The sequence below is a fragment of the Carettochelys insculpta genome, chromosome 22 (assembly GCF_033958435.1).
Source record: "Carettochelys insculpta isolate YL-2023 chromosome 22, ASM3395843v1, whole genome shotgun sequence".
Taxonomy (NCBI): Eukaryota; Metazoa; Chordata; order Testudines; family Carettochelyidae; genus Carettochelys; species Carettochelys insculpta.
Window position 1 is genome coordinate 5,416,876 of NC_134158.1, and position 22,085 is coordinate 5,438,960.

The following is a 22,085-nucleotide window of genomic DNA, read 5'->3' on the forward strand; positions in this document are numbered from 1 at the left end:
CGGGGCGGCGCTTCGCTTCCTGGGTCAGGCTGGGCCGAGCCTCGCTGCTGCTGCGTCCGCCGCGCCCGGCCCGGGCCCCCCCGGCGCCCCCCCACCGCTGCTGCTGCGTCCGCCGCGCCCGGCCCGGGCCCCCCCGGCGCCCCCCCACCGCTGCTGCGTCCGCCGCGCCCGGCCCGGGCCCCCCCGGCGCCCCCCCCCACCGCTGTTGCGTCCGCCGCGCCCGGCCGGGAACAGCCCCGCGCTCCGCACGCCCCGCAGGAGGAGCCGCCGCCGCCGCCGCCGCCAGGTGAGGGGGGGGCCGGGCCGGGAAGTGACTCTGCTTCCCCGCCGCTCCCCGCCCAGCGCTGCTCCCGGGGGGGGGGCGAGTCCCGGCGGCGGCGGCGGGGGGCGGGGGCCGCGGGCGGTGACACGGGCGTTGTGCGGCCCGGGCCCGGCGCTGAGCTCCCGGCGAACCTTCGGCCCCGAACTCGGCGGGCGAGCGGGGCGGAAGGGGTTAAACCCGCTTCGGAGCGACCCGCAGGCAGCGGCCTTTGTCCGGCGTTCCCCGAAGTTCTCTCCGCCCGCCCCGCTGCACCCCGTGTGTCCGCCCCGTCCGGCCGTCCGCCCCGCTGCGCCCCGTGTGTCCGTCCGCCCCGCCCCGCTGCGCCCCGTGTGTCCGTCCGCCCCGTGTGTCCGTCCGCCCCGCTGCGCCCCGTGTGTCCGTCCGCCCCGCCCCGCTGCGCCCCGTGTGTCCGTCGCCCCGTGTGTCCGTCCGCCCCGCTGCACCCCATGTGTCTGCCCCGTCCATCCGCCCGCCCCAATGCCCCCAGTGCATCCATCCGTGCGCCCCGTGTGTCTGCCTGCCCTGTCCGCCCCACTGCACCCAGTGCATCCGCCTGTCCACCCCGCTGTGCCCCGTGTCTCAGCGCCCCATCCGTCCGCCCGCCCGCCCGCCCCACTGCGCCCCGTGCGTCCGCCCGTCTGTCCTCCTACTGCACCCTGCCCGCCCGCCCGTCCGCCCCGCTGCACCCCGTGTGTCCGCCCATCCGTCCCGCTGCACCTTGTGTCTATCCATCCGTCCCGCTGCACCCCGTCCATCTGTCTGTCCATTCTGCTGCACCCTGCCCGCCCATCCCTGCTGGCCGTTGGCCACGCCAGCCAGGTGTGCCCCACCCCTGCGGCGCCCCAGGGTCAGTGGTGTGATTTGGGGAAGAACTGAGCAATTAGACGCTCCCACTGGAGTCTTTGGAGTTTAGGTCTTGTTGTGAGCGTTGGGGGCTTACAATGGCCCACTCCTGTGCCTGTGGGTATTTTAAACCCGGTCGCCACAGGCCCAGCCCTTTGCTCCTTGGACAGCCGAGGCTGAGACATTCATAGGTTGGTGAGGCTGGAGGGGACCCTTCTGACTGTCTCCTGGGGAATCTGCCTGCTTGCATCACGCCAGCTGGACAATTTTGCCTCCTGGTTCCTGCATCCAGCAATGCTTTAAAGAGTCTATGCTAACCACTTTGCACCAACTTCCTGGGTCCGCTCATCCTAAGCCTCCCTGAGACACGCAATTTCCCCCTCCAGTTTTTGCGATTTCCCCATTCTGCCACTGGACCTTTTTGTACCCTTGCCTGTGAGATTAGACAATCCTCTGTTTTCAGAGAACTCCTCATCCTCTAGCAGCCCATCGACCCCAAGCAAATCCCTTGTAACCTTCCCTTTGATAAGTTACAGAAATTCGACTCTTTCTCTTGCAGCATAAGCCAGGTTTTCCACTCTTTACATTGTTCTTGTAGCTTTTTTCTGAGCGCCTTGGAAGTTTTCAAAAATACAGTTACCACAGCCAGGGATGGTAATCCAAGGGGGGTGTGGGGGTGTCTCTAATGCCATATATTGGGTTTGTATTAACCCACTGCTTCCTTTTCTCAAAGATTGCATTAGGTCTTTTAGTCACAGACCACATTGGGAGCTCATGTTTGTTTGGTTCCCCCTCAACTTTTAAAGCCCTTTTATTTTGCAGAAGTGAGAAACTATGAATCTGTGCTTAATCTCTCTCCTTTGTTAACACGTGGTCTCAAAGCCATGCCGGTGAGCTTTATGCCACGTCAAACCCAGCGCATGACCTCAACACACTTGTTTTTGTTGTGATGCTGTTTGTTGTTCTCGTGGGCCACGATTTCACACAAGATGGGGTGGCTGACACTTGGACTCTTTCCTTTTTGTTTCCTGCAGATGGTGGCGTCGCGAGAGCGAAGGGGGAAGATAATCTTGATCTAAATACCCTGAGGAAGGGGGACCTGAATGTTTTCCAGAACCTGTCCCTGTGGCACTTGTACGTGAAGCAGTCCCTGCAGGGAAGACAGCGGAGGAACACTCCAGTGGGGAGAGGAGATAAACACACTAACTCTCAAGGAGACGTCGGGAAGCTCAGAGGCATCATTTTCTGCCAGCAAACCCCACAAGGGAGAGAGCTAAAGCCCAGGTGCTCACCGAGGGGTGAACTTTGCTCAGAGCTCAGACCCTACTCTCCGTCCAAGGAGCCGCATGGAAGTGTGTGTGTCCAGGACTGTCCTGAGCATGTGAAAAGACTCACTACCAAATCAGCTTGTATCCAGCATCAGAGGACCTGTGTGGGAGAGGAGCCCTGTGCATTGATGGACTCTCTGAGGGAAACGGTTCAGGCAGCGTTTACTCCACAGTGCGATCTGAGCCCAGGCCCTGCTCGGATGTAACGTTGATTGTGTGTGGCTAGGCAGGCTGATGGGAGGTGAGGCTGACGCTGTGTTTGTGTGTTCAGTGCTGATAGCCAGTGAGCACAGGGCTGGAGGACTTGCCTGTTGGATGTAGGTGGCGAGAGCAGGGTTCTGAAGGGACCTTCCCGAGGGCACGGGGTTTGTGAGAGCGGGCAGCAGATGGCGGGAGGTGAGCTGGGGGTGGGGTCCCCTTTCGTTGCAGTAATCCCTGTGATGGGAGCTGTGTAGTCTCGGTGCGGTTCCCAGAAGGAAGGGCACCCCAAGGATCTGTGGTCTCAGCAAAGAGGCCAAGGAGCGAACAGGCTCCAGACAATGAATTCTTCGCCGCTCCCCTGGCATATGATTCGTGCAGACTGGCATAGAGAATAATTCTTTGCAAATTATTTACTCCGCAAATTACCTGAGCGCTGTTCCCGCTGGGGCCAGCAAACTGCAGTTCCTGTCGTCTGCTGCCTGGGAGTTCAGGTTACGTGTGGCCGGATGGCGAATAGCGTGATCAGCAATATTTGGTAGCCGCAGTCTGCCCTGTACTGGCCAGCCGTGATTGGGCCTTGGCATTTTCTCAGCTGCCTGGCGCAAGAGGAACAACGCCTTCCGAGGAGAGGGCCCTGCAGACGCCGTCGTGTAGGTCTTCGGGGGAGAGACGGTTTAGCAGGGCGGGAGAGAAGAAGGTTAGGAAAACAGTTCTTTTAAACCTCCCCCCAAGGCAGCACTGGCCTCACCACCAGCTGCTGTCAGATTTATTGACTGGGTGCAGGATTTCTCTGGCTCATTGGCACCCCATAATCTCGTGTGTCCAGGGTCCGGCCAGAGTGTCTGTGTCGGGGCTGTAGGGGGATTTGTCAGCCCCGGCCCCTGTCCTTACCGGTGTTAAGAACCTGACACAGAACAGCCTGTGCCGCTCGCTAGCGCGCCATGAAGCGGAATAGCCACAGCAGCCGAGAGTGGAGAAACTCCTCTGCCAAACAGCCACACTTAAACCCCCAGCAGCAGGTGGCCGGCCTCAGACTCAGTGCAGGCCTGGGCTTAGCATCACAGCCATGCATGCCCGCCAGCCGCCGGTCACCGCGCTCAGCCACGCAGAAATACTGCATGGCCGAGCCTGCTGTGTCCGGTGTCATCGGGGAGTCGGGCACTGGGGGACCCCTCTTCATCCCAGACCAGGTATTGCAGGTTGTCAAGACTGAGGCCGAGGAGGATGGAGCCAGCGTGGCAGGGGAGGCAGGGTCCTCAGGGGGCGACACGTTTTCAGGCTATTCCTCTGGGGCGGATGGGGATGCTCCCACAGAGCCAGCTACCCCGGAGGGCCTGGAGGAGGAGGAGGGCAGTGATGGATTGGTGCACCCAAGCTTACAGGAAGCGGGAGCCCAGCATCCGCTGCTGATCGCCTCTTACTTCACCAGCGTCCAGAAGCAGGAAGAGCTGCCCCTGTGGAGCGGTGGCGACCTCAGCGCTGGGGTGAGGATGACCGCGGAGAGCAGCAGGGCTGAGAGCAGTTCCCACGGCATCGGTCCCATTGCGTCCTGCACGCCCGCCGTGGCACCGCAGGACCCCAGGCCCGGGAGGTACCACCGGCAGAAGTCGTGGGTCTGGGAGTATTTCTCCATTGACCCCGGCGACCCGACGCGCGTCACTTGCATGATCTGCCAGCAGATGGTCAAGCGTGGGACCGATCCCAAGCGCCTGGGCACGTCGTCCTTGGGGAACCACATCAAGCACAACCACAGCACCGTCTACATGCGCCAGAAGAACACGGGGGGCCAGCAGCCCAGCCTGGCAGAGCACCCCCTGGCACCACGCGGGGCTGTGCCGAAGTGCAGTCAGCAGAGTGGCACTGCCCGGGTCCCCAGCCTCACCAGGAGCCCCGGGAACACGTATGCCCACCTGGCCGTCAGTGAGAGCCTGAAGCGGGGCACCAAGCACCATCGGGCCCACCCCCGGGCTGTGGCGCTCAATGCTGCCTGTGCCAAGATGCTGGCCCTCGACCTGCTGCCTTTGTCCCACGTGGAGGGCGAGGGCTTCCGGGAGATGATGGCGGTGGCGGCCCCCCACTGGCAGGTCCCCAGCCGCTCCTTCTTCTCCAGGAAGGCGGTGCCGGAGCTGTGCCGGGCAGTGAAGGCTGCGGTTCTGCAGGCGCTGGGGGGCTGCGAGGGCGGCCGTGTGCATCTGGCCATCGACATGTGGACCTGCGGGCAAAGCACTGACTACATGTCCGTCAGCGCCCATTGGGTGAGCATGAGCAACAGCTGCACCCTGCGCCAGCACGCCGCCCTCGCCATCTGCGGCCTGGAGCAGCAGCACAGCCATAGCCACGTGCTGGAGCGGCTGCAGGCCGTCATCAGGGAGTGGCTGATCCCCCTCTCCCTCTCGTCGGGCTTCGTGGCCTCGGACGATAGCCAGAGCGTGCGGCGGGCGCTGCGGGACGGCGGCTTCCCCCGCGTCTCCTGCCTGGCCCAGTGCCTGGGCCTGGTGGTGCGGGAGTTTCTGCACAGCAATGAGGAGGTGGCGCGAGTGTTGGCAGCGGCCAGGAGGATCTGCGCCCACTTCGGGCAGTCGGGTGCCGCCCGCCACCTGCTGTGGGAGCTGCAGGTGGAGAATCAGCTGCCGCGGCACCAACTGAAGAAGGAGGTGGGGGCGTGGTGGAGCTCCACCCTGCGCATGCTGGAGCGGCTGTACGAGCAGCGAGCTGCCGTCCAGGCCTTCTGCCTGCGCTATTCCGCCCAGGCCCAGCGGGACAGTGGGCTGCACCTGTCCCAGACCGACTGGCCTCTCGTCCGCACCTTGTGCCAGATCCTGCGGCCGTTCGACGATGCCACCAAGCTGGTGAGCGGGGCCGACGCCAGCATCAGCCAGACCCTCCCGCTCCTCTGCCTGCTGCAGAAGAAGCTGCTGTCGCTGGTGCAGCAGTACGAGAGCGAGGGGGAGGAGACGGGTCAGGTGCTGGCCCACAGCCTGCTGCAAACCCTGCGCGGCAACCGGCAGATTGCCGAGATCCGCTGCCAGGAGCAGTATGTCCTTGCCACCTACGTGGACCCCCGCTTCAAGAACAACATGGCTTCCTTCGTGGCCGACGGGGAGAGCGGGCTGCCTCGCTGGACGCAGAGACTCATTGACGAGGTGGCAGAGAACATCCGGGACGGCCAGGAGCGTGGCGCCAGCCAGAGGCAGGCCCAGCAGCAGTGCGAGGGCGGTGCCGCAGACCGGAGCAGGTCCCTGTGGGACAGCTTGGAGGACTTTGGCCTCATCAGTGTGGCCCCAGTGCGCCTGGACTCCGCCAAGGCCCAAGCAGCCCAAATCGTAGAGGGGTACCTGCAGGACACCATGGTCCTGTCGGCCAGCGCTGAGCCATTGCTCTATTGGCAGCTCAAGAGGGACGTCTGGCTGCCCCTCTTCCAAGTGGCTGTGCAGCACCTGAGCTGCCCCCCCTCCAGCCTCTATTCTGAGCAGCTCTTCACCACCGCGGGAGCCATCATGCGGAACAGGAGGACGTGTCTCCCCACCGGCAGCGTGGAGAGCCTGGCCTTCATCAAAATGAACAAGCACCTGCTCCCACGGGAGTGCCGGGGGCCAGAGCACATGGACAGTGCAAGGGACACGGCTGCGCAGGCCATGGAGGAGGAGGATGGGGAGGAAGAGGAGCAGGAGGAGGAGGACGACGAGGAGGAGGAAGATGATATGGAGGAACTCTGATCAGTGATGCCACCTCCCTTATGTCCTTGGTGCTGAAAACCATCCCATGCCTGCCTCGTTTGCACCGAGAGCCTGCATTGCCTTTCTTCACGGAGACCAACTGTGAAATAAGCTCTCATAGAACTCTAGGGCTGGAACGGACCTCAGGGTCATCGAGTCCAGCCCCTGTCCAAAGCTGGATCCCCAACTAAGTCATCCCAGCCAGGACTTGGTCAAGCCAGGACTTAAAAACCTCCAGGGATGGAGACTCCACCACCTCTCTAGGCAACGCATTCCAGTGCCTCACCACCCACCTGGTGACGTAGTTCTTCCTAATGTCCAACCTACTCCTCTCCTACTGTAACTTCAGACAATTGCTCCTTGTTCCGCCATCTTTCACCATTGAGAACAGTCTCTTTAGAGCTTCCTTCCAGGACGTTGAAGGCTGCTATTAAATCACCCCTCAGCCATCTCTTCTGCAAACTAAACAAGCCCAAATCCCTCAGCCTCTCCTCATAGGTCTTGTGCTCCAGCCCCTTGATCATTTTTGTTGCCCTCCGCTGAACCTGCTCCAGCACATCCACATCCTTTCTATACTGGGGGGCCCAAAACTGGAAGTGCCAAGTAAAAGGGACCAACAACTTCTCTAGTTCTGCTGGAAATGCTGCTCCTAATGCACCCCAACGTTCCGTCAGCCTTCTTGGCTACCAGGGCCCACTGTTGACTCTCATCCAGGCTCTTTTTCACCACAATCCGCAGATTCTTTTCCGCTGCACAGCGACTTAGCCACTCAGTCCCCAGTCTAACTATGCTTGGGATTCTTCCGTCCCAAGTGCAGGACTCTGCACTTCTCCTTGTTGAACAACATCAGATTTCTTTGGCTCAGTCCTCCAATTTGTCTACGTCACTCTGGACCCTATGCCTACCCTCTAGTGTATCTAATGACCCCAGCTCAGGGCAGAACTCATGCACCGTAGTGGCTGCAGCCGAGCGTGCTGTGAGGGATGCCAGAGAGCATGTGCGGCTGGAGGACAAGCAGCAGCGGCAGGCCCTGCCTCGACTTTCGGACCCCGAGTGACCGACCTTGTAGATGGGGCTGAGCTGCACTTGCTGAGGAGGAGCTGGGCAAGGGCTCCAGGGCCAGCCGTTTGCTTCCCAGTGGATTCATGAATTAATGGGAAAGGACAAGACTGAAACATCTGCGGGATGAAGTTCTGTAGCTCCTGTTCTCTCTTAAATATGGCAATGCAGCAAGTTTTGGATAACCTTACTGATCTGCCCACATCGACAGGAGCCGAAAACATAGACCTAATTTTTCTCCAAGGAGTTATGGAGAACCCTTTTGTAAGATCACTTGCTAGGGCTCATGAGCAACTGGCATATGCTAAATTTTCATGGGGGGGTGGCGTGTGAGAGGGGTGCAGAGCACAGCAGTGGGGACCTATGCCGGTCACCACCTCAGAGCTCATTCCTCCCTGGCTTTGGTTTTAGTTGCACGTGTTGGATGTATAAATTACAGAGCTTGGCAAAAGGATTTGGTCAAATAGTTCACCAAGAAATGCACTTTGGGGCAATGAATGACAAATTCAGGTCACAGTCAACACATAGTTTCAGTTGAATAAAAACAAATTGGTTAAAAAGATTTAGTTGGGGTTGGTCCTGCTTTGGGCAGCGGGTTGGACTTGATGACCACCTGAAGTCTCTTCCAACCCCATGATTGTATTAAATGTTTTGACTTTTCATTTCCCAAATAAGGGTTCATTAGAAATGTAGCTTGATTTAATTTTTTAAGAGAAAAAACACTTGAAATGAAAAACTGAAAAAAATCGTCAGCTTGAACTAAATGTCTTGCTGAACCAGAAATAATTTCTCTGTGTGTGTGTGTGTGTGTGTGTGTGTGCGTGTGTGCGCACACGCGCGCACATACGTGCAGTCGCCAAACTGGAAAATCAAATGTTCTCTCCATTGTACAATAGCATTTTGCTGTGTCATTGTGTCCAACTGCAATGGGCTGGTCTGGAGAGAGTGGCGCCATGAACTTCACTGTAATTACTATTACATGTACACTTCTAAGTCAGGGTGGGGGGTGGGTGGGTGGGGGGAGAGAGAGATGTTACGCCATTTTGATCTGTCGTGAGAAGCTGTTGAGTTGGAGTTTGGAAACTGTTGGAAAACACCCCATGGGGAGCAGTAACTAGACAGCTGTGACCCTTTGGCACAGGTCAGTGCTGCTCTTGCACTAGTCCTTCAGCTTACAGCCATTAATTTCAATAAAGATTTGGCATCCGCAGTCCTGCCACTCGTTTGGCCTGAATGGGCTCTCGTCGACCGGCCATCAGCAAGGAGCTCTGTAGTGGAGGCACGTGGGGTGGAAAACCAGCAAAGCCATTTCAGGGCACATGCCTTACTCCTTCCTCTATCTCCCATCGCGCCCCTCCTTGAACTCCAGTGCAGAGAGACGCTTGGGGTGTGCCATGGCAGCCTTACGAGTCAAGGCTGCAAGCTGGCTGGTGGCTCACTGCCAGCATCTGTTCCAGCGGCTGGAACACCCAGGTTGTGGGCCCAGCCAGAGCCCTAGTGTTACCCTGCCAGCTGTACAACACCCTCCCTTCCCCTTGGGCTCCACCTGCTGGCCTTGAATCTGTCCTGCTGCGCCTGAAAACCACATGCTACTATTACAGTGAGAACAGCTGGATCAGTGCCACTGGTTCACACCGAGTCAGGACTCACAAAGTCCAGTCACATCCCAGCTGCTGACAGAGGAAGGGGCTGGTCTGGGCCAGCATCTAACATTCCAGCCACGGACAGCGCAGGATTCAGATCCAGGCACTGCTTGTGTATTTGGAACATGGATTCAGTGGTTCCCCTGTGGGTCTGTGAGCTGGGAAAATGGGTTCTTAGTTCTTGTTTTAACACCTCTCTCGCTCTGCGCTGCAGCCCCTCTCGGAGAGGGCAAAGGGTGGGGGGGGGCGGGCGCAAACTACATTTGGAGAGGGGCCTGCAGCTGACAAACCAAACCAAAAAAGCTCCAGGCGCCAGTGCTGATGCTACCGGTGATCTGGCTCTGGGGCTCCAGACGTGTCCTTCCATGGGCACGGGGACTCACAGCCTGACCAGCGCAGTTCAGGAGAGCTGATGGGGACCCAGGAGACCACCAGAGCTGGAGGGGCAGGAGTGAGGGATGCTTCCAAAAGAAGTAGGTGGAGTGTGTGTATCTCCTGAGGCCAATAAACCCTGCCTACAACAGTGCCAGGTCCTCCTGTCACCCTTGTGCCCCGTGGAGCTGGCGGCAGCCAAGGTGGTTCAATAGCAAGGGGTTCCTACCATCGACACAACACACGACTGCCTGAAGTCCCCACCCAGTAACCTGGGAAATCACACCGCCCTGGGCACCTCTGAGAGAAAAGGCTCCTCCGCTTGCCAGCACAGACTGGAGTGTAGCAAAGACACCTCATGGCCGGAGGGACATCACCCGCAGGTGCTGAGGCAAAAGCCACCAGCAGATTACCCCAGCCTAGCGGGTGCTTGGTGGGGGCTTTGCCTCAGGTTCTTGAGCTGAACACCCAAAGCTCGTGCACAATGCTCCCTCCTGCTTTCCTCCACCACAGCCGGCTCACCATGCTGGTCCTGGGTCAGAGGCCCAGAGTTCAGGGGTGCAGCTGGCTGACTTCACCTCCCAGCTGGGAGAAAAAAGCAAAACCATCTCATTCACCCCAAGCCCTTGCTCTGGTAGTACTACACCACAAACAACAGCTGCTCTGCCGGCTGACCCAACAACAGCCACTATCTGTTCTGCCGGCTGACCCAACAACAGCCACTCATGGGTATGTTGGCTGCACTAACAACTCCACCAGCTGTCCCAGCAACAGCCCCAACTCACCACTCCACCACCAAGAGCCATTTACCACTCCGCTGGTCACTCAGACAACAGGCGCACGGTACTTCACTGGCTGTCCCAACTACAGCCCCTCTTGGCTCTGCCGCCACCCCAACAACAGCCACTCACTATGCTACTGGCAACCCCAACAACAACCACTCATCACTCTGCCAGTCGCCCCCAAAAACAGCCACTTACTAGTCTGCGGGCCACGCCCCCGCCCCGCCAACAGCCATGCATGGCTCTGCCAGACGCCACAACAACAGCCCCAGCTCTGCCAACTGCCACAATACCAGCCTCCTGCACCCCACACAAACACTTTCACCAGGTGCTCCAAGAACAGCGAGTCACCACGCTGCTGGCCACCCAACCACAGCTACTCACTGATCCACCGGCTACCCCAACAGTAGTCATTCACCACTCCGCCAGGCACCCCAACCAAAGCTGCTCACCGCTCCACCCCAACAACAGTCATTCACCCCTCCGCCAGGCACCCCAACCACAGCTGCTCACCGCTCCACCCCACCAACAGTCATTCACCCCTCCGCCAGGCACCCCAATAACAGCTGTGCACTGCTGTCAGCTATTGCTGCTGCACACCTCCCCCCCACCACCCAACAACCTCCAGTTGCCAGCTCTGCACGTGCGTGGCTGGTGCGACGCAGCCGGCTCTGCTGCCTTGGGCTGGCCAGACTGCGGGGCGGGGCGGGGGCAGCCGGGTGAGGCTGTAGCTTCACACATGCCCAGCCTGCCCGCTCTGCTTTATAAAAACAAACGCATTTATTGAGTGGAAAGCAGCCGGCAGCAGTGCTCACCACCCAACAAATGTGTGTTAGGCTTTGTGGTGGGTCACTCTGTGTGTGTGTGTGTGTGTGCGCGCGCGCGCGCGTGCGTGCAGTGCTTTGCTCATGTAACACAACATGGTTAATCAGCTGGGTCTGTGCTCACTGAGGAGAGGAGGCGACGGCGAAAGGGTGCCCAGGTGCTCCTAGCAAGGGCTCACGCCTCCCAGTAGGTACACGTCTCCTGCACACACATGTGCACACACACACACACATATGCACACGTGTGTGCACACGCGTGCCCAGGTCTTTGGCCCTCAAGCCCCCTGTTTAGTGCGGTCCGCCCAGCAGAGGGGCTCCAGGACGGGTTGAGCGCGTTCTGCCACTCATTGCCCTTATGATGAAGATTTGCCCATTGCATGACCCCCAGCTCCCCCCCTCCCCGCCTGCTGCACACAATGACTTAGGCCAGAGACCGCAGCTGTTGGTCCTGGGCAGAGCGGGAGTTGGGCGGCCTGGGCCCCTCCCCAGCCGGCTGTGTGCAGTGAGCGCAGGGTTGCTGGAGGCTGGGCTCCGCTGAGCCGAGCTCTTGTTGCAGGGGTTGGGGGCAGCGGTGGGTTGGGCCAGCATGTGGGCGAGGGTTTCCCCGAGAGCTCGGACTAGGACGAAGGCAGCTGGGCCCTGGTGCTGCTCCACTATGCTGCCGGCCCTGCGCTGGGGGCGTGGTGCTCTCAAACCGCAGCAGCCCGAGGCCCAGTGCACTCGCGCATTTGTACTGCGTGTGTTTTACGGCAGCACCAGGCAGGCCCCACGGCACCAGGCAGCTGCAGGCTCAGTTCCCCTTTCGCAGCCTGGGAATTGTGATCGGGAGACAAAGGGCCTTCCCAGGGCACAGGAGCCCAGGTCGGAGCCTTGCCAAGCTAAGCCTGCCCCAGCTGTTCCTGAACTGTAACCCAACTGCTTGCTGAGCTGGCACCAGCCCTACCGTTCCCTTCCCCTGCCGTGCTCCCCCTGGGGCTTTCCTGGCTCCCTCCCCCAGGCCTAGGAGCCTGGCAGCTTATTAGCATGTCTAAGAGTGGGTATTTGTGAAGTGTGTTTGCATCACACCATCGCCCTACAGAGCCAGGAAAGGCAGAACACGACCCAACGGCTGGAAGCACCGGAACGCGTTAGCTAGGGCGGCGGTGGAAGCTCCATCCCTCGCGGTTGGTAACTCCTGGCTTGACATAGTTGGGCTGATCCTGCTTTAGGCAGGGGGCTGGACTTGATGACGCCCTGAGGTCCCCTCCAGCCCTGGAGTCTATGATTCTACAATAAGCTGAATGTAGATTAGAAAGAAAAGGCACATTTGTAACGGAGCAGGTGATTAGCTGAGAAGGAACTGTGATGGGATTGGCCCAGCAGAGGCTTGGTGGGGTAAGGCACAGGAGCGGAGCGCTGACAAGGCGGGGTACAAACTGTTCAGGAAGGCCAGCCGGGGGGGACAAGGTGGAGGAGTTACACCGTAGGTGAGAGAGCAGCCTGATTGCTCAGCGCTCCAGTATGACACTGGAGAAAAAGCTGTTGGAAGTGTTTGGGGTCCGATTAGAGCTGTGATAACACGGTGGGTATTTGCTATAGACACCAGATCAGGCAGACGAGGCTTTCTGCAAACAACAGAAGTTTCCAGAGCTCAGGTCCCGGTTCTCGTGGGGGACTTCAATCACCCTGACATCGGCTGGGTGAGCAATACAGCCACGCATGACAAGCCAGGACATTTCTGGAGAATGTTGGGGATAACTTCCTGGCACACGCGCTGAAGGAACTGACCAGGGGCCTCGTGCAGCTTGACCTGCTGCTGCTCACAAACAGGGAAGAACTTGTAGGGTGGCAACCTGGGTTGCAGTGATCAAGAGATGGTAGAGTTCAGGATCCTGACGAAAGGAAGAAGGATGAGCAGTAACATACAGACCCTTGATTTCAAAAGAGCAGACGTCAGCTCCCTGAGAGAACTGATGGGCCGGATCGGTGGGAAAAGAAGACGAAGGGGAAAAGAGTTCAAGAGACCTGGCAGTATTTTAAAGACGTCTTATTGAAGGCACAGGAATAACGATCCTGCTGCACAGTAGGAAATGCAAATATGGCAGACACCCAGCTTAGCTTAACATGGAAATCCCTGGTCAGCTTAAACTCAAAAAGGATGCGTATATGAAACAGCAATGTGGACCGTTGACAAAGGAGTGTAAATATACGGCTGGAGAATGCCTGGCAGTAATCAGGAAACTGAAAGCACAACGGGAAATGCAGCTGGCAAGGGAAGTGAAGGGCAACAAGAAGGGTTTCTACAGGCATGTTAACAATAAGAGGATTATCAGGGAAGGTGTGGGGCCGTTAATGGATGACAGAGGAAACCTAGTGACAGATGATGTAAGAAAAGTTAAGTACTCAATGGTTTTTTTTCTCCCAAGTCTTCATGGACAACGACAGGTCCTACACTACGGTGCTAGACAATGCAGTATGGGAAGGTGGAGGGCAGCCATTGGTGGGGAAGGAACGAGTTCTGAGCTATCTAGAGAAACTAGATGTACACAAATCCATGGGTCTGGATTTAATGCACCCAAAGGCACTGAGGTAATTGGCAGAGGTCATTGCAGAGCCTTTGATCATTATCTTTGAAGATGCTTGGAGATTGGGGGAGATCCTGGATGACTGGAAGAAGGCAAACGTCGTGCCCATCTTTAAAAAAGGAAAGAAGGACAATCCAGGGAACTATAGACCTGTCAGCCTTACCTCAATCCCTGGAAAAATAATGGAGGGAATCCTCAAGGAATCCATTTTGAAGCACTTGGAAGAGGGGAAAGTGATCAAAAGTGGCCAACATGGATTCACCAGGGGCAAGTCCTGCCTGACCAATCTGATTAGCTTCTATGACAAGGTAACAGGCTCTGTGGACATGAGGAAGTCAGTGGATGTGATATACCTTGACTTCAGCAAAGCTTTCGATACGGTCTCCCACAACATTCTTGCCCATAAGTTGTGGAAGTATAGGTTGGAGCCATGGCCTATAAGATGGATAGAAACTTGGCTTGACATTCGGGCCAACAGGCGGGGGTCAATGGCTCAACATCTGTATGGCCGTCACTTTCAAGTGGAGTGCCCCAAGGCTCAGTTCTGGGGCTGGTGTTGTTCAACAGCTTTATTAATGACCTGGATGACGGACCAGCACCCTCAGCAAGTTCGCAGCCAACACAAAGCTAGCGGGAGAGGTAGATATGTTGCAGGGTAGAGATAGGATCCAGAGTGACCTGGATAAATTGGAGGATTGGGCCAAAAGAAATCTGATGTGATTCAAAAAGGAGAAGTGTAGAGTCCTGCACCCGGGGCAGAAGAATCCCAAGCACTGTTATAGGCTGAGGACCAACTGGCTCAGCAGCAGTACAGCAGAAAGGGACCTAGGGGTTATGGTGGATGAAAGGCTGGATATGAGTAAACAGTGTGTCCTTGTAGCCAAGAAGGCTAACGGCGTACTAGGGTGCATTCGGACAAGTATTCCGAGCAGATCTAGAGAAGTGGTTGTTCCCCTTTATTCGGCACTGGTGAGGCCACATCTGGAATATTGCATCCAGTTTTGGGCCCCCCGATATAGAAAAGATATGGATGCGCTGGAACAGGTTCGGCACAGGGCAACAAAAATGATTAAGGGGCTGGTGCACATGACCTTTGAGGAGCAGCTGAGGGATCTGGGCTTGTTTAGTTCACAGAAGAGAAGACTGAGGGATGATTTAATAGCAGCCTTCAACTTCCTGAAGGGGAAGTGAAAAACTGAAGGAGGGTGAAAAACTGTTCTCAGTGGTGACAGACGGCAGAACAAGGAGCAATGGTCTGAAGTTACAGAGGGAGAGGAGTAGGTTGGATATTAGGGAAAACTACTTTGCCAGGAGGGTGGTGAAGCACTGGAATACGTTGCCTAGAGAGGTGGCGGATTCTCCATCTCTGGAGGTTTTTACGTCTTGGCTTTACAAGGTCCTGGCTGGGATGACTTAGTTGGGGTTGATTCTGCTTGAAGCACGGGGCTGGATTAGATGACCTTCTGAGGTCCCTTCCAGCCCTATGATTCTAAGTTGGAAAATGTCCCACAGAGGGCAATGAAAATGATTATGGGGCTGGGGCATGGGACTCACAAGCAGAGGCTGAAGGATTTGGGCTTATTTTCTCTGGAGAAGAGTTAGGAGAGATTTAGTAACAGCCTTCAGCTACCCAATGGAGGTTTCAAAGAGGATGCAGCCAGGCTGCTAGTAGTGGCAGATGGCAGTACAAGGGGCAAAGGTCTCAACTGGCCGTGGTAGAAATCTAGGTTGGATATTGGGAGAGTGGTGAAGATCTGGAATGGGTTCCCTCGGGAAGTTTTAACAGAGGAGGGACAAGTATCCCAGAAAGTTACTAGAGTAAAAGTACAGCTTATTTGGGAGTGGGGGTGCAGGTAAGTAAAAGTTGCAATATCCTTCTGGAAAACCACTTGAGTAAAAGTACTCAGGTAGTTTTCCAGAAGGCTACTTTGGCTTTCACTTAATTACATTCCCCCTAGGTCACTGCAGTTTTACTCAAGTAACTTTTTGAGTACTTTTCCCATCTCTGGCTTTTAAGACCAGGCTTGACAAAGCCCTGGCTAGAACGGTTTAGTTGGGGTTGGTCCTGTTTTGAGCATGGGGTTGGACTATCTGGCCTCTTGAGGTTTCTTCCAACCCTGATCTTTGATTCACCACTGGAACCAACTCCTGGAGAAAGAGGTCCATTCTCCACCTCATGATGTCTTCACATCCAGACTGGTGCCTCTCTGAAAGGGGTGCTTTGGCCACACGCAGCTCCCGGGCTCCTTAAAGGAGCACTGGGGGAGATTTAATGGTCTGTTTAGATGGGTCAAAGTAAAGGACCTAATGGTCCTGTCTGGCCCTAAGCTATATGAATCAATGATCTGTCTCTTGGACAAGCTGAACCTCGTGTCAGCTGTATCCCTCTCAGCCTGCAGCCACAACAGAAGGAAAAGCCAAGAGCCAATCCCCACATGACGGTGAACAGTGACTGGAGCTGCAGGTGGCTGGTCCACTAGACGTGAAAAGGCCCAACTGCCCCCTCTGTATTGTCTAAGGAAATTAACATTCTAGGGCCCAGGCCTTGGCTTGAGGAAGCAAAGGTGGGGGTGGGGAAGAGCAGGAGCAGCAGATATAAGACAGACTCGGGTTTCCATTTAGCAATACTTTAAAAAGGCAAATGTTTGCGCTTGCAATGACACAAATTGATGGTCAGCAGAGCACGAAAAAGCAGGATGTCAGCAGTCACTAGACTAGCATCAGCAGCGTCTATGCAAAGCAAAACCCTAGCACAGGGGTCGGCAACCAAAATACCAAGAAGAGCCATTTTTTCCCATTTGGTAAAAATATCCATTATTCAAGAGCAGCAACACATGTGAATACAACCAGATGGTCCTAAACAGACAACGTCAACTGTACTGGTGTAACCCCTCGTTTAAGAACAGCTCACACACACTGGCGTGTAATGGCCTACACGTTCCCGGCAGGGCGCTCACAGACTTTTTATAGATTCTATTTCCTCACACTTCACACGTGTTTGTACCACTGTCTTCCTGACTCACTCCTCAACCTTCTCTCTCTGGAAGATGCCAGGGGAAGTTATCCAGCATTTTCAGATCACGCTGTTGGCTATTTAGACAGGAGTTCAAAACAAGCAAGCAGTCCAGTAGCACTTTAAACACTAACAAACTAATTGATTAGGTGATGAGCTTGCGTGGGACAGACCCACTTCTTTGGCTCTACAGCCCTCCCAGAACAGAAGTGGGTCTTTCCCACGAAAGCTCATCACCTAATAAATCATTTTATTAGTCTTTAAAGTGCAACATGACGGCTGGTTTGTCTTGTTAGAATACAGACTAGCACGGCGACCTCTCTCTTACTAGATATAAGCTGCTCATTTTTGGGCTTTCAGACATTCGCTGTTTACCAAAAATAATCAGGATTTTTTTCTAACTTTGCAATTACAGCGTTGGGAGACACGAAGACGTCCTTAAAGAGCCGCATGCAGCTCTGGAGCCGCAGCTTGCAGACCCCTGCCGTAGAGGAAGGGAGGGAGCATTCGGCCTGAGCAGGAGAGCAGACAAGTCAGGCTTCTGCACATGTAATGCTGGCCCTGCATCTGGCTGCTCTCCAGCTTTTCCTACAGGCTAGAGCTGGCAAAAATAAAATGGGGTTAGTTTACGCTGCACCTTGTCCCTGTGTGATTCCTGTTCTTTGTTCTCGTAATGGTCCAGAACCACAATGCTGACTGCGGCTGGGATTTTCCAAGGTGCCACAGGCTATTGAATAGACCACATTCTCCATACAACATCGCACATGTAACATACTTTGCAGCTGCAGGTGTAGCATATACAACAGAGAGAGGCTCTGCCACAGCTGGGAATGCCCATGCGCCCTTCCTCCAGCTCTGGGCTCCAGGATTCTGCTGGTGCAGCCGTGAATCCCCTGAACTGACCCAGTCTCCAGGGGAAGGGGGAAAAAGCGCAGGAGTTTTGAGGCCCAGGAGGGCAGAATAACGGCAGCGCCCAGCTCTTGCCCTGGGGCACAGACATCCATTAACGGGCTGGGTGTGACAGGGAAAGCAGGGTGACAAGGACCAGGGGTCGGGGTGGACTGAAGGGGACATAATCTGCCTCACGGCACTTTGCTCCCAGCTGGCGAACGAGGGAATCCCCAGGCCCAGGCTCCAGCGTCTTATCAGTTCAGCCCCAACGCGCAGACAAACTGGAGCTGGGGGTGATTTTTGATTCAAAGATTTTGTCACTGGAGATCATTCCCTTGTGGGTGCAGCTCAGCACCATGTGCCAAGGACAGGCTGGAGGAGCCAGTGCCAGGAGCCAGCACCACTAATACCTGGGGCAGGTGGGGCAGGGAAGGACTTTTACCCAGGAAAGCAGGAGCAAGAAACCTTGTTTTCTAAATGCCTCAGCACGGATGGTCGTGCTGCATCCGTGTCGGATCCAGAGAGCCCTGCAAATCCACAGCTAGCGCAGCTCATCTTGGCAGATACGGATACTCATGCAGACACAGATTCAGTATCTAAACCTACAAGTGTGCAGCTGTCTGCTTTACAGCCGCAGGTATCTGCGTCCAGAGGGCAGCGAGGACGTCTGCGGCTCACTTTTGCGGGTACAGCTGCGGACGTGGATACCAGCGTTGTGTGTGTTCAGGGCTCTTGGGATCTGTCCCACAGCATGAGAGTCAGGGCCAAGCGCTGGGGACAGAAGCCCGGCTCAGCAGCCCTTTCACTCCCTCACAGCAGTACTGGAAGAGCAGGGTTTAAACCTAGACCCAGACCTGGTTTCATAGCTCCAGCTCAAGTCCACAGGGCTTCCCGGTGGCCCCCCAGGAGTTCAGAGCTTCCTCCAGGCCTGCCTGCCCTGTTAACACAATGCCAGGGGACCCATCAGCATCAGTTCTGCAGTATCCAGCCATGTTGTACACACCACCTCAGCTGGGAACAGGACTCCAATGTCCTCCTCATCTCACCCCCATGGCCATGTGAAACCAAACACATCCTTCTGGGAACCAGTCCTTGCTGAGCCCCAAAGAAACAGCTCTTTGTCTCACTGCTGTCCTGTGCACTGGCTGTACTGCGATAATGACATCAGATCTCATGCTTCAGGGCTTCACCCGCCCCACCCTATGGGCGACAGGAAGGAATTTTCTTTCCAATGTGCCCTTGGCCACCGATCATCAGATCTGGGGACAGAAAAGAATATTCCCCAGGCACAGAGACCTTGGGTTTTTTTCATATTCCTCTGTGGCATGGAGTGTGGATCCCCTGCTGGGATCTGCTGAGCATCTCTCACCCCACCAGTTCCTAGTCATCGCAGGGCCCATTGGCTTCTCCTGTTATCTGCTCTGATCACAAAGTTTAGTCTCTTACGGGCGCAAACGTTTTAGTTTAACTAAAGTAACTGGCCTTGGTATAGTGGCATTTGAGCGAGATTCATGAAATACAGAGGGGCAGCTGATCTAATTGTCCCCGAGCCTTAAACACTGTGCAACAATGGATGTTCACATGGTCTAAGTGAGTTAGGCACCCAGATCCTGCGAATCTGGGGGCAGGGAGCAGCTCTTTGCTGTGTTTGCGCAGCACCAAGCGCCATGAGTTCCTGTCCATGATTCAGCCTGATGGACACCGCCACAATACACAGAGTAATACCAATGGGGTTTGAGTAATTCGTTAATGCTCCAGTCATTCCCCTTAAGTCCCTTTGGAGCAGGGGTGGGATTTAAGGTCAGATTCTCACAGCTGGCAAGATGCAGCTCCACTCAGCACTGCAGTGCCCAGCTAACTTTGGGGCCTAAGTCACACACACAGAAGTGACATGCCCAGGGAACCCTGGGTCTCATTGGAAGCCAATGGGGATTTACTACTGAATCACACTGGGGCTTATGAAACGCCCCCAGCTCGGTTCCTGGGCCCTCAGCTCCCCTGGCCAGAACAAAGCAGATCATTTTAGTATGTCTGGGTGGGATAGGGCCACAGTGGCAGGAAGGACACGGGGTTCTCTCCTGTGTGGATTCTCTCATGTCTCTTGTGGTGGGAGCTGCGGCTGAAGCTTTTCCCGCAATAAGCACAGATATAAGGCTTCTCGCCCGTGTGGATCCGGTGGTGCTGGGTGAGGGTGGACTTGTCAGTGAAGCTTTTCCCGCACTCGGAGCACGTGTAGGGTTTCTCTCCCGTGTGGATGCGCTGGTGCCTGATCAGGTTGGAGCTGACGTTGAATCTTTTCCCGCAGTCGGGACACTCGTAGGGTTTCTCTCCCGTGTGGATCCGCATGTGTTTGACCAGGTCTGAGTTCTGGCTAAAGCTCTGCCAGCACTCGGCGCACGTGTTGGGGATCTCGATGGCTGGGGCCTTCTTCTTAGGCACTTTAGTTTCTTTTACCTTCCTAACAGCGGAGCTTTCCTGGAGACTACATTTGTCCTGCCTCTTCCCTGGAGGGCCCCTCAGACGCCTCTTCTGGTGGGAGCTGCGGCTGAAGCTCTTCCCGCAGTCGATGCACTTGTAGGGCTTCTCGCCTGCGTGGCTGCGCCGGTGCTGGGTCAGGGCTGACTTGTCCGTGAAGCTCTCCCCACAGTCAGGGCATTTATAAGGTTTCTCCCCGGTGTGGGTTCTCTGGTGTCGACTCAGATTGCAGCTGACGCTGAAGCGCTTCCCACAGTCGATGCACGTGTAGGGCTTCTCCTCCGTGTGGGATCTCTGATGGCCCAGGAGGTCTGAGCTCTGGGTGAAGCGTTTCCCGCAGTCAATACAGATTTCGAGTGTCTCTGCTGTGTATGTTCTCTGCTGGACAATGCTGTCTTTGCTCCTGCGGATGGCAGACTGACCCTCCCTCTGCCCGGGAGGGCTCTTCTGTAGCTTGTCCAACTTCTTCTCATTCTTGTGGGACTTCTTCTTCTGCAGCCCCTGGGAAACGTTAACTTTGGAGCGCTTTGGGGGCATCGTGTCACAAGCTGCTTTTCACCAGCACATGTGAACGAAGTGGGTTCCTGCTCGGTGCTGTCACCTGCTGGGACACGAAGACAGAGGGTCATTCCTTGTGCCGGAGAAAGGTAAAAATGGCACCGCAATTCACGGATTCAGTGGGAAATCACATTAGGTGTAATTATGGTGCAGACTGGGCCTCTTTTACCAAGAACCAAACCACTGGCACTTTTAAAACCAGTCTTTGAAACCACAGTCTCTGAAAACAAAATCTGCAAAAGAGCAGGGTCTAAGGAGCCTTTTGGGGTGGGGAGAACAGCGTTGCCTGTTATGTCCCCAGGAGGGGGGTGAAGCACTGGAATGGGTTCCCTAGAGACCTGGTGGAATCTCCATCCCCAGAGATTTTTAAGTCCCACCTTGACCCAGCCCTGGCTGGGATGATTTGTGCCAGGGGCTGGACTAAGTGACCTCCTGAGATCTCTTCCAGCTGTCATCTTCTGTGATTCTATGAGCTGCTTTACCCTCCTGCCCCAGCCCCTGGTCATCACAACCCCCAGGCCACCCAGCGGCACAGCCCCCAGCCCCGGGGCTGCACAGGCCCCAGTGCCCCCCCCAGCCCCCGGTCAGCACAACCCCCAGCCCCCAGCGCCCCCCAGTCCCCGGACCGCACTGCCCCCAGCCCCCCAGCGGCCCCCAGCCCCCGAACAGCACAGCCCCCAGCCCCCCCGGACCCCGGGCCGCACAGCCCCCAGACCCCCCCCCCCAGACCCCGGGCCGCACAGCCCCCAGCCCCCCCCCGGACCCCGGGCCGCACAGCCCCCAGCAGTCGGGGAGGGACCAGGAGGGGCAGGAACTGGCTTTTCCTCCCCCAGCCCAGGACAGTTGCTGCCCCGGGGAGAACCGCAGGGAACGGGGCGGGGGGGGGGCTGGGATTCGGGACCCCCATCGCTCCCGCTCCCCCTCCCGGCTCCTCCCGCCCGGCCGGGGCCGGTCGGTCCCTCTCCCGGCGCTGGCTCGTCTCCTGCGGGCGCTCGGGGGATCCGGGGGGCAGCAGCGCTGGGTCTCGCCCCCCTGGGCGCAGCGCTGAGCGAGGAGGGGCCGGGGGGGCACAGTCACTTCCCGGCCCGGCCCGGGGCCCCCCGGGCTCCCCCCTCACCTGGCGGCGGCCCCTGCGGGGCGGGCGGGGCGCCGGGCCGTCCGCGGCGGGCGGGGGGCGCTGGGGCTCGGACCGGCCGTGCGCGGCGAGGGACGGGCCCCGGGCGCGGCGGATGGAGGCAGCGCAGCGCAGCGCAGCGCTGACCCGGGAGCCCCGCCCCCCGGGCCGAGCCGAGCCGAGTGGAGCCGAGCCGAGCCGAGCCGAGGAGCAGCGCCCGGCCGCCCGAGCAGCCGCCGGCAGAGCCACCTGGCGGCCCCGCGGAGCACATGGCCCGGCGCGCTGCGCTGTCCTGCCGCGGGAACGCGCCGGGCACGCGGGGGCCCCGGACAAGTTGCGCCGGGCCGGGCCGGGCGCTGCGTGGCCGCCCCGGTGCGGCC

General features: G+C 57.2%; 2 protein-coding genes across 4 annotated transcripts; one reads left to right on the top strand and one right to left on the bottom strand.

Annotated features, from left to right (window-relative positions):
- Window positions 1-17,308, top strand: LOC142024747 (zinc finger BED domain-containing protein 6-like). 2 transcript variants are annotated; one of them, XR_012648516.1, is made up of 3 exons: window positions 1-286; window positions 2,200-2,734; window positions 17,083-17,308. XR_012648516.1 is itself a non-coding variant. In XM_075016932.1 (2 exons), the coding sequence occupies exon 2, from the start codon at window positions 3,636-3,638 to the stop codon at window positions 6,408-6,410; it is 2,775 nt and encodes a 924-aa protein (XP_074873033.1). In that variant the 5' UTR covers window positions 3-286; window positions 2,200-3,635; the 3' UTR covers window positions 6,411-8,031. The 2 variants fall into 2 exon arrangements, 1 of the variants encoding a protein (XP_074873033.1); XM_075016932.1 differs by lacking the exon at window positions 17,083-17,308 and having other exon boundaries at window positions 3-286; window positions 2,200-8,031.
- On the bottom strand, window positions 16,266-21,845 carry LOC142024917 (uncharacterized). 2 transcript variants are annotated; one of them, XM_075017263.1, is made up of 2 exons: window positions 21,709-21,845; window positions 16,266-20,634 (listed from the first exon to the last, which is right to left on the bottom strand). In XM_075017263.1, the coding sequence occupies exon 2, from the start codon at window positions 20,568-20,570 to the stop codon at window positions 19,581-19,583; it is 990 nt and encodes a 329-aa protein (XP_074873364.1). In that variant the 5' UTR covers window positions 20,571-20,634; window positions 21,709-21,845; the 3' UTR covers window positions 16,266-19,580. The 2 variants fall into 2 exon arrangements, with proteins under 2 accessions (XP_074873364.1, XP_074873365.1); XM_075017264.1 differs by having other exon boundaries at window positions 16,266-20,637; window positions 21,709-21,817.
- Between the last annotated feature and the right edge of the window lie 240 nt (window positions 21,846-22,085).

Bases quoted from the DNA above. Each gene is read 5' to 3' on its own strand.
- LOC142024917 (XM_075017263.1), bottom strand. From the start codon at position 20,570: ATGCCCCCAAAGCGCTCCAAAGTTAACGTTTCCCAGGGGCTGCAGAAG.
- LOC142024747 (XM_075016932.1), top strand. From the start codon at position 3,636: ATGAAGCGGAATAGCCACAGCAGCCGAGAGTGGAGAAACTCCTCTGCC.